At 25.5% G+C, this 10,312-nt stretch overlaps 8 protein-coding genes across 8 annotated transcripts, besides 13 other annotated features; 4 read left to right on the forward strand and 4 right to left on the reverse strand.

Annotated features, from left to right (window-relative positions):
- Positions 1 to 63: 63 nt before the first annotated feature.
- Positions 64 to 561, reverse strand: EDI_317150 (uncharacterized protein; the record flags this gene model as incomplete). The annotated part of the gene is made up of 1 exon (XM_001735489.1): positions 64 to 561. The coding sequence occupies one exon, from the start codon at positions 559 to 561 to the stop codon at positions 64 to 66; it is 498 nt and encodes a 165-aa protein (XP_001735541.1).
- Positions 562 to 885: 324 nt separating this feature from the next.
- Positions 886 to 1,162: a sequence feature (AT_rich).
- Positions 1,163 to 1,228: 66 nt separating this feature from the next.
- Positions 1,229 to 1,669, forward strand: EDI_317160 (uncharacterized protein; the record flags this gene model as incomplete). The annotated part of the gene is made up of 1 exon (XM_001735490.1): positions 1,229 to 1,669. The coding sequence occupies one exon, from the start codon at positions 1,229 to 1,231 to the stop codon at positions 1,667 to 1,669; it is 441 nt and encodes a 146-aa protein (XP_001735542.1).
- Positions 1,670 to 1,688: 19 nt separating this feature from the next.
- Positions 1,689 to 1,753: a sequence feature (AT_rich).
- Positions 1,754 to 1,769: 16 nt separating this feature from the next.
- On the reverse strand, positions 1,770 to 2,507 carry EDI_317170 (uncharacterized protein; the record flags this gene model as incomplete). Its single annotated transcript, XM_001735491.1, has 1 exon — positions 1,770 to 2,507. The coding sequence occupies one exon, from the start codon at positions 2,505 to 2,507 to the stop codon at positions 1,770 to 1,772; it is 738 nt and encodes a 245-aa protein (XP_001735543.1).
- A 296-nt stretch (positions 2,508 to 2,803) lies between these two features.
- On the forward strand, positions 2,804 to 4,306 carry EDI_317180 (uncharacterized protein; the record flags this gene model as incomplete). Its single annotated transcript, XM_001735492.1, has 2 exons — positions 2,804 to 4,090; positions 4,133 to 4,306. 2 exons carry the CDS (start codon positions 2,804 to 2,806, stop codon positions 4,304 to 4,306), a joined length of 1,461 nt encoding a protein of 486 aa, XP_001735544.1.
- Positions 3,011 to 3,032: a sequence feature (AT_rich).
- A 78-nt stretch (positions 4,307 to 4,384) lies between the features above and the next one.
- On the reverse strand, positions 4,385 to 5,008 carry EDI_317190 (uncharacterized protein; the record flags this gene model as incomplete). The annotated part of the gene is made up of 1 exon (XM_001735493.1): positions 4,385 to 5,008. One exon carries the CDS (start codon positions 5,006 to 5,008, stop codon positions 4,385 to 4,387), a length of 624 nt encoding a protein of 207 aa, XP_001735545.1.
- Positions 5,009 to 5,275: 267 nt separating this feature from the next.
- Positions 5,276 to 5,322: a sequence feature (AT_rich).
- A 303-nt stretch (positions 5,323 to 5,625) lies between these two features.
- On the reverse strand, positions 5,626 to 6,027 carry EDI_317200 (histone H2B, putative; the record flags this gene model as incomplete). The annotated part of the gene is made up of 1 exon (XM_001735494.1): positions 5,626 to 6,027. The coding sequence occupies one exon, from the start codon at positions 6,025 to 6,027 to the stop codon at positions 5,626 to 5,628; it is 402 nt and encodes a 133-aa protein (XP_001735546.1).
- Positions 6,028 to 6,423: 396 nt separating this feature from the next.
- Positions 6,424 to 6,454: a sequence feature (AT_rich).
- Positions 6,455 to 6,564: 110 nt separating this feature from the next.
- Positions 6,565 to 7,410, forward strand: EDI_317210 (uncharacterized protein; the record flags this gene model as incomplete). Its single annotated transcript, XM_001735495.1, has 1 exon — positions 6,565 to 7,410. One exon carries the CDS (start codon positions 6,565 to 6,567, stop codon positions 7,408 to 7,410), a length of 846 nt encoding a protein of 281 aa, XP_001735547.1.
- Positions 7,354 to 7,376: a sequence feature (AT_rich).
- Positions 7,411 to 7,841: 431 nt separating the features above from the next.
- Positions 7,842 to 7,904: a sequence feature (AT_rich).
- Positions 7,905 to 7,957: 53 nt separating this feature from the next.
- Positions 7,958 to 8,117: a microsatellite.
- Positions 8,026 to 8,168: a microsatellite.
- Positions 8,169 to 8,436: 268 nt separating this feature from the next.
- Positions 8,437 to 8,458: a sequence feature (AT_rich).
- A 164-nt stretch (positions 8,459 to 8,622) lies between these two features.
- Positions 8,623 to 8,674: a sequence feature (AT_rich).
- Positions 8,675 to 9,138: 464 nt separating this feature from the next.
- Positions 9,139 to 9,163: a sequence feature (AT_rich).
- Positions 9,164 to 9,186: 23 nt separating this feature from the next.
- EDI_317220 (uncharacterized protein) lies at positions 9,187 to 10,065 on the forward strand (the record flags this gene model as incomplete). Its single annotated transcript, XM_001735496.1, has 1 exon — positions 9,187 to 10,065. One exon carries the CDS (start codon positions 9,187 to 9,189, stop codon positions 10,063 to 10,065), a length of 879 nt encoding a protein of 292 aa, XP_001735548.1.
- Positions 10,050 to 10,077: a sequence feature (AT_rich).
- Between the last annotated feature and the right edge of the window lie 235 nt (positions 10,078 to 10,312).

Below are 10,312 nucleotides of genomic sequence, written 5' to 3' on the forward strand. Positions count from 1 at the left end.
AACTATTTTACATTTTATTTTAATGAACGTGGAAGAGACGTGGAGTATATTCAACTTTCTAATTTAATTTTCTTTCTCCTCTTCAGTTGATTCACTTAAACTTGATGAAGGTGATTTAACTTCTTTACTCTTATTATTCTTTAAAGATTCGTTTTGTTTATTCATCACAATTTGAACTTTTCTTCCAATCATTGCACTTTGAGGTGGATTTTTTATTGGGTTTGAGTTCTGAACCATAACTCGAGGTGTCAATAATGGGCTTGTACCAATTCCAACTAATGCACTAGAGGGTGGATTAATTCTTGGTGAATTATCAATAGGAGTGAGTAATGGAGTAATACTTGCAATTCCTGGTGTAGCAAGACTTCTTCTTAATACATCATTGACATTTTCTATTTTGACATTGTTTTGAGGTAATTCAGGTAAATTCATTTTATCAACAGAAAGAAGTTGTTTTGGAGAATGTTGTAAATCAACAGTTGGTTGTGGTTTTTGTTTTGGAATAACTGATTCAAAAGTAGGAGATTTTGATTTTGGTAATACAATTTCAATATTGACCATAGACTCTAATGGATTATATGATTTTGGTTTTTCAGGAATTATAATTGGTGGAGGAATTGGTGGACATTTAATGAATTTTGTAGTTGTTTTATAAACATATGCTAAATGTAATGAATTTGATTCAATTGTTTGGATAGTAAGGAAATTGTAAAGTACAAACGATTAAATGATACTTTAGAAGGTTTCTTCTTTTTTTGATGAGAAATAATAAAACATTTTCTTATCATAAAAAGCATAAAGATTAGGAAGACAACAACACAAACTCCAGCTTCTATAATTGTTAGTATATAACTTGATTCCATGATTATTTCAAAGTCTTTTATGATTATTTTTTTTTTTATATTTTCAAAAAAAAAAAAGTTCAATAAATTTTTGTGTTATTTATAAAAAAAATGGGATAAAAAATATTTATTTAATAAATAATAATTTTTAAATTAATTTATCATTTATAATAAATACTATTAAAAAAGATATTATTCTTAAAATATTTAAAACAATGACACACAAAAATGAAATAAAAAAAATAAATTGTCAATATTATATTTTTTTTACCATTTATTTTTATTTTTGATATTGTTTTATTACCAAAATAATAAAAATACTTTTCTCTTTTCAAAAGAATTAAAAGTTTATATAGATTATTGACAATTAAACAAATAATATTCATATGCCATTATTGAAATTATTACTTTCTTTATTATTAATTTCATTCTCTTTAGCCACATCAATCCCTTTTAATGTTTGTAGTGAAATTAAAACATTTACTATTTCTACAATAGAAGGTTTACCATGGCCTCCAGTAAGTGGTTTAGCATCTGTCCTCACATTTACTGGAAAGTTTAATAAAAAAATTGATTCTTTAAATCTTTATACTGATTTATGGATGAAAGTTGGTACTTCGTGGATACAAGTTCCACAACTTTCAAAAGATTTATGCAAACTAGAGTTAAACTGTCCATTAAATGATGGAATAATTTCATTTAAAATTCGATTTGAAGTTCCACCTATAACTCCAATTGGAACTAAATGGAAAGGTCAATTTCAATTTAAATCAAATAATGGTACTCTATTCAGTTGTTCAGAATTTGGTCCTGTAATAGTTAAATAGTCTTATTCAATAAGAAAACATTTTTATTTTAATTCATTTTTTATTCTTCAATAATAAATATTTAAAATTATAAAACAATTTATTGTAAAAAGAATTCTTCTTATTCTTTTGGTTTAGGAACCACTTTTAAATCAAATGCATTCTCTCCTCCCCATCTGTATTGACAAACCATTCCATTCTTCCATTTAACTTCAACCCATCCTTCATCACAAACATCGATAACTTCTCCAATTTGTCCTTCTCCTCCATCTTGATCTTTCCATTTCCAATCTCTTCCTCTAACAACACTTTTACCAATAACCCAACTAGTAGGTTTTTTAATTTGTTCTTCTAATGGTGGAATATCTCCTAAATCATCTACTATTTCAACTACTTTAACATCATAAGCTTTATCAACTCCCCATCTGTATCTATTCTCATTTCTACTTGACTCCCATTGTACTTTTACCCATCCATTACCTTTTACTCCTACTACTTTACCAAATGATCCAATTCCACCATCTTGATCATCCCATTTCCAATCTTCTCCTCTTTGAACTCTTTTTCCAAGTAATTCTCCAAGAGGAAGATGTTTATCTCCTGACTTTTCTACTTTTTCTGGCTCTTTAACTGTAGACAATGCTCCAATTATTTTTTGAGACTTGGTTTTACAGTCTTCGAGTTTTGTTTTTAAGTCTTCTTCATAAGATTTTAGATATTCAGTTCCTGCAACAACTGTAAGTGGAAGGATTTGAAGAAACACTTTTTCGGTTGCTTGACCTACTTGTTGGGCAAAATTCGTAACTGTTTCAATAAAAATTGCTTTAAAAGCGTCTTTTTGTTCTTGAGTTAATGACATAACTTTTTTAGTTCTCTTTATGAAATTATCATTTCTCCAATCTCATTTTTTATTTTATAACTTGTTTTTATCTCAAAATTGGTTTATGAATTTTAATAGCATATTATTAAGTTGATAACATCCACAGCCATATCACCATCTCCTCTTGTAACTTTCATTAACAAAAGTAAAGATATGTGCTATTAGGAGTTTATTATATTGTCATATATAACAAAAAATAAAGAGTAATAAAGATAACTCAATTTATAAAAACTAAGTTAAAGATAAATAGAACTCAAACTAATAATACTCATTTAATGTCATTTAGAATCTCAGCGTATGGAATAAAAGATCAAATAAAGTTACATGAAACATTGAGAAGTAATTTAAGATTAAGTATGTTAAATAAGAAGAGGAAAAGTGAGTTTGTTGATTTATCTGACTCACCGGTTGGGTATGCCCAATACCAAATGTATCAAGACCTTCTATCAAGTAATGACGAAGTTGTTATACAAGCATTGGACATTTTTAAAAATATTATTAAATCACAAGAATGCCCATTAGATATATTAAATGTAAGTTTATTTAATCAATTGAATAACCTAACACATAGGTCAATTTCAGTTGTTGAAGCATTATTATCTCTTTTATGTGAACTATCAACCTCTCTTGATGAGAATGTGATAAATATATTTTTCGATTGTGGATTAATGTCATATTTGATTAACATTATTAAAAAGCCACCATCTATTGATTCGATTCATATTTTTATTAAATCACTAGATTTTTTTGCAGAATTAATATATGATAGACAAACATTACGTAATAATTTATTATCAAAAGACTTATTAAATTCTTTAATGAACATTGTTCAAGTCATGTGTAATTCTCCAGTATTAAATGAAGAATGCCTTTCCTCATTTCTTCGTTTCCTTAGTTCATTCACAAGAGGATTACCAAAAGAATACAACGAATTTACAAATAATCTCTTTTATTATTTAAGAGATAATTTTTTAAAATTTCATGGTGATTCTGAATATAATGTACTTGACATAATGAAAAATACTTCAGTTAATTCACCAGAGTTTATAGAAAGAGTTTTAGAACAAGGGATAATGAAACAATATGTTGTTCTTTTAATGCACATTAATGAGTATTGTAAATTAGGTTTATTAAATTTAATAAGTGAATGGATTCAAGTATATCCAAATACTTCTAGGTTCATTGACCAATTTATTCTTTCTCTTCTTAATCTCATTCCTAATAGTTCAGTTACAATACTTTATCATTTGATTGATTTTTTATATAGTATTAATTCAATAGAAAAATATCATCAACGATTTAATGATCTTTTATTATGTTCTTCAAATTCTATTGCATTTATTATAGGTTGTTTCACCCATAATTTCGTAAATATAGCATATTCTTCAATTAATTTCATTTCAACTGTTCTTATTTCTTCAACAAACAATGTTCAAATTGTTCAACTATTAGTAAATAATTATTTTATTGAATTGAGTAGTTTCTGCCTTCAAAGGATGTTTATTTGTTCAAATGAACGAATCCTCTTTCTTTTGATTAAATCTATTTTAAATATATTTGAAGTTTGTTTTCTTTTTATTTTATTGGAATATACTAATGAATAGGTTGAATCAAATTATGCATTAGCATGTTCAAGTCCAATTGAATTATTTATTCAAAGTAAAGGAGATTTGTATATTGAAGAAGTCAAACCGAATTCACCAGAAACTATCCTTTTAGTTGAGAAAATAAAGTCATTTTTGATAAATGAAAAATCAAACAATGAAAATGAAATTTAGATTAAAAACTATTTATTTTGATTGTAGTACTTTTATATTTTAGTTTATTTTTGAGAGAATTATAAAAAGAAAGTTTGTTTATTGTAATACACAAGGAACATGACAACGTTTTGACTTCTTTGCTTTTTTAAAGAAAACTTTAGACTTATCTGAAAGAACTTCTGATTTTGAGACAATGTCTTGAAGTTCATCTTCTCTAGAAATTAATTTAGTTACTAATACACTCATTTTTTCATTTGTTTCATCTAATTCTGTTTTGATTATTTCTTCTTTTGATAATTTACAATTCTTTTGATTATTAAAATGTGTAAAGAGATAATCTAATTCACTTGTTGAATTTTTAATACATGACGAAGTAATTATGTCATCAACTATATTAGAATAAAATAATTCAAATGAACGATGAATAATATAAGTGATAGTATTTTTGGGATAGTCAAGGTTTGTTAGTATTCCAATTCCTAATCCATCAGGTTTAACTAATAAATTAAATAAAACACCTCCATACTCACTTGACTTAATAACCATTCGCTTATCTCTTTCACATCGTTGTGACATTTCGATAAATCCAAACCGGATAAATTCTTTGATTGTGTTACTTTGAAATAATCCAAAACATCCTATATCTGATTTGCAGTAAAGTATTTTTGTTTTGCTATCATCTTCTATATGAATGACTGTTAATGCATATAAACGAGCCATTTACTTATTTAAACCAGATTATTTGATCCTTTTCCAGATTCTTTCTTTGTTTGGTTTCTTTTTTTGTTACATAAACTATTTAGAGGATAAAAATAAAGTGCTTAATTTTGGTTCTATTCTCTATCTATTTATGATTTTATCTATTCTAAAATTTTATGAATATAGTTTTATTAAAAAGTTGATCTAAAAATAATCAACCAAATAAAATACCTTTTTTTGATAAGGATTAAAAATAATCGAAAAGATAATTCATATAAAAACATCAACTTTTTATTAATAAAATGTATTTCATTTTTAATAATTCAAAAATTATTGAAAATCATTTAATGGTCATTTTGTAATATTTCTAATAAAATTATAAAGTACTTCTATTCAGCGAACTTCCCTAATCAAGAAACAAAGTCTTTACCTGACAAACTAAAACCTTCATCATCAAATATTGATGAAAAATGAGTTTTAATAAACATTAATTAATTCTCACTGAATAAACTCTTTATATGAAGCAATAACTCTTCTCATGATTAAATCATTCAAAGAGAAGAATACTACAAAATAACTCTACTCTAAAAAAAACAAAAATAAATAAAACCAAAAAACAAGTTGAACACAACCCCAGATTAAGCTTGAGATCCTGAAGTGCTTCCTTTACCAGATGCTCTCTTAACAGCTGATTGTCCTTCAGAAACTGCATGTTTATTCAAATCACCTTTAAGAATGAGTTTAGTAGCTGTTTCAATTTCTTTGACAGTGATTGTGGTTTTATTATAATTTCTTGCAAGAGATGATGCTTCAGTAGCAATTCTTTCAAAAATGTCACGAACAAATGAATCCATAATAGAAATAGATGGAAGTGTAATTCCAATATCTTGGAAAACTGATTTCAAAACTCTTGAAATGTATAAAGCATATGACTCAAAATTCTTCTTAAGCATAGTTTTCTTTTCTTCATCTCCAGCTTTTTTTGGCTTGGTAGCGTCTTTAGTAGCAACAGATTTCTTTTGACTGGCTTTGTCTGACATGAATTTAAAAATTCAATTTGATGTTTTCAAGTTCTCTTTATTCTTTTAAATCTTCTCTTTTTGTCTTTTTATCTGTTTCAGATTCTTGAACCCTAGTTGGCGATTTGGGAAAATTAAAAACCTATTTTTTAATAGTTCCTTTTTTAATATTTTTCTGTTTCTTTTATCATAATTATTCTTTTTCACTTTTTCATGATTTCCTTCAAACCCTAATTATTTTTTTATCTTTTCATCTCTTTTTTGGAAAAACACAAAAAAATTAAAAAAAAACATTTTCTTAAACCAATAAACAAAAAATTAAAGAAAAATTGGTGGTACAGACAAACAACCGAAATTATGCATTAACTGACATAAAATTTGAGTAGTAAGCACAAAAATCAAAACTACTTTGTTATCTTTATAATTAATAAATAATAATTTATTAAATCATCTTCCTATGATTCCAACGGAAAGTATTTCTTCACTAGAACTAATCTAATTTCATACTTTTTCTTTTAAAAGATGAGAAGTCTTTTATTACTTTGTTTATTCGTTTTTATGATCAATGCCCAATTCACTACTCAAGAAAACGTTCAAGAACCAGCTCAACCAGCAGTTCAATCTAGACATACTCACATTGCTTCTGCAAAAAAACTTAACAGAGTTGATAATTCAATTTTAAGAAAAGAAGCAAGAACCCTTCACAAAGTTCATAAGTACCATTTAAAAATTAATGCCAAGCTTGATAAGACTATTGCTGTCATTAACAAAGCAAGAAACGTTATGAGGACAAAGGGTGAAGGGTTAGCAAATAGATTAGCTAAGTATGGAACAAGAAAACTTGGACATTTAATGGAATATTATAATATGGCTGATGATGATCTTAAACAACAAATTAAACCAATTGTTGATGGAATGGTTAGTGCTATTAGACAAAAAGAACAAACTGTTCGTGCTGGTATTCAAAAGTTAGTTACTACATTCTATGCTGTTCTTGATAGAACTCTTAAACAATTGGCTTATGCTAAACAAGTTGGTGATGCTAATAACAATGCAGCTAAAACAGGTATTCATGCCATTGGAGACAATATTTCTAAAGGACTTAAAACAAAACAAAGTTCATTTGAAATTAACACCCATAATTTAAGAAAAGTTAAACGTATTTCAAAAGGAGCTGAAAAACAAATTGCTCATGAATATCATAAAGCTGAAAAAAAAGAAATTGCTATTCTTAAAACTGCTAGAGCACTTCTTAAACAAATGAGAAGAAAAGGAAAACATGTTTTCTCTAAATTAAGACATCAAGCAAAAGCAGAGTACAGAGCTCTTTATAGAAAATGTACTAAGAAAATTATTAAAATTTTATTAAACCAAAATGGTGGTGTTGAAGATTATGAGTACTAAATCAAAATTTACCTAATTTAATTTGTGGCTTCTTCTTTAGTTAATAAATTTTAGTTTTCATATTTATTGTAATTTTTACTGTATCTTTTACATTATTTCTTATTAATTAACTAGAAATATTCTTCTTAATGATTCAATTAATTATTGTTCTAAACATCTTTTCCTAATTCAACTTTCTTCTCCAATGAATGAATAGACTCAAAGACTATAACATCAAATAATTGGAATGTTGTAAATATTCCACCAACAATAGAACAAATACCAATTAAGAAATGAAGGAATCCATGATTTGATTCTGTTACCTCCAATACCATTGGCGAAACGTCGTAATAAACAAATATTCCAGGTGAACCTTCTCTTTCTCCGCTTCTAATATTTTCTTGAATTGAATAATCAAAAACCAAGAGCCTGAAACCAGTATTGATACAAAGTTTTATTATAATTTAAAATATTATCATTTTTGTTCTATTTTTAATTCTATTTTAGAAAATAAAGAAAATGGTAAAAAAACTTGAATTAATTAGTTCTTTCATTATTCATTGACAAGACTATTATCATTATTTTTTATTATTTCTCTTGACTGTTTATTTCTATCATTATAAGAGCTCTCAACAGTTATAATTATTCTTTCATTATTAATACTTCTATTATTAATATTCAATTTATATATTTTTTATATCTTTATTATTTCTTTATTTATTGTTGTTTAACGTTTTGTGTTCATTGTTGTTTGAATTTATGTTTTTATTAATTTATTTATTGTACTGATGTCGTATCAATTTAAATTTTATTGGTAGTAATTTATGTTTTAAATATTGTGCTTAATCTATCATTTCAAGGTCATTAAAATATCTCTTGTTTTTGTATATTAGAACTGCAGATATTAAAAAATGATTTGTTATAAAATATTTCAATACTAATTAAATGTTAATATAGCAATTAGTTTCAATAATGAATTAATATCATTTGATGTGTTAGTAATGTTATGTTCTTCGTTATTTGAATTTAAAAACTATAGTATGTTTCATTTAAATAATAAAATTAAAATGATTCATTTGTTAATAATTGTAATATATGAATAATGAAACAATAAATGGAATATTAAGGCATTAATTGAAGACAACACATTATAAATAACAATAAAAAGGTAAGTGTAAAACTGAGTGTTTAATATTTATATTCACTAATTGTTATTTTATCATTTGTTAGAACATTATTTAATATTTTTTATTTTAATATGATATAAATGAAATTATATTTTATTCGTTTTTATGCTCTTACTTCCTTGAACAGATTCTATATTAAATTCAATTTATCTATTTTATCTCCTGATTTGATGTTATATTAGTTAGTCGATGTGATGCATTACTCATATCTAATAAGACTCTTATATAGAATCATTTTATGAAATTTCTTTTATTAAATTTAGAATATCTACAACCCAATCAATGTCTTTATTTTTTATTGGTAAAAGAGATTAAATATGTTTGACTCATTTCTTACTGTCCATAAACATAAAAACTATAAAGTATAATACTTTTGATCCTACATTAAAATAGAAAACACTAAAAAAATAACAAATAAAGAAAAATAATAAGTTCAATTTTAAATTACAACAAAGTATTAGAATCTAATCTGATGTCATCCTAAATCATCACTCCTTTTCATTAAACAATTTCACTTTTTGGTATAGTTTTTTAGATTTTGATTTTTTCTTTTTTCCTAAACTATTAATAAAAAATTAAAAAAAAATCATGAACGGATTATGATTAAATCATGCAAACAGATGACATCCTCCAAATGGTAATGAGGAAGTTATTGGAATTAACACTCAAAGTTAAAAGCCTTAGTGAGACAGTAGTGGTACTTGAAAAGACAGTATTAGAAATGAAAAAAACTCAAATTACAACTGAACTTGAAAATCGAGCACAACGATTACTTTCAGCAAGTGCTGAGCAATGTAAAAAACTTGAACATGTTCTTAGCCAAGCACAGAACGACGTAACAAATAGTATAGAAGAAACAGCACAATTGTGTAATGATAAATTAATTGAAGGTATAGAAGCTACATCAACAAGATTAACATATACAAAGAGAGATATGGTTACTACGAGATTAAAAATTGAAGAGTTAGAGAAGGCAAGTTTTAAAATTAACAGATTGTTAAGAATGAATGATTTAGCACAAATTTCTACAAAAGGAAGTATTCCTAAACGAGTTAATGTTACTACAGCAATTTATGAAGATAAAATATATAAATTATCACCAGTATGGTTAGCAACTATTTCTTCAAACAGTATCACAGGAAGAAAATGTGTCAGTTTATATACAGAAGATAAAAAACAAGCAGTTCACATTTATTATTCAGATGAAAAATATTTCTACTTCTTTAATGAAAATGAATTTAAATATGATTTAAAAGAAGACTCAATCACACAACTTAAAGTTGAACTTCATTTAGAATGGAAACGTCTTGCATGTGAAGTTGTAAATATCCCAACAGGAAGTTTTTTTAGTAAATCTCGAAATGGTAAAAGTGCTGTATTTTATGTTCGTGAGTCAATGATTTGTGTTAGACTTGATTCAGGAGATATTATTGTATTAGATGCTAATAGCAACTCAATTTATGTGAATACACGAAAATTAATATTATAATTGATTATTTAACGTTTTGTTTGTTTTATGGTTTTAAATAGAATAAAAGATAAAGCGTTTTCACTTTCATTCTTTATTCTTTAAAAACAGTTATTTAAAACAACAACACTATTACAATAGAAGAATATGATGAAATCTACATTGAAACAACAGAAAAAGAAAAAGCAAATAACACCAATACAACTGAATAAAAAATGAATGATTAAATGAATGTGATATTGTATTTTATTATTGTCTTGTTTTGATT

This window comes from Entamoeba dispar, genomic scaffold (genome assembly GCF_000209125.1).
Source record: "Entamoeba dispar SAW760 scf_1105229459211 genomic scaffold, whole genome shotgun sequence".
Taxonomy (NCBI): domain Eukaryota; phylum Evosea; order Mastigamoebida; family Endamoebidae; genus Entamoeba; species Entamoeba dispar.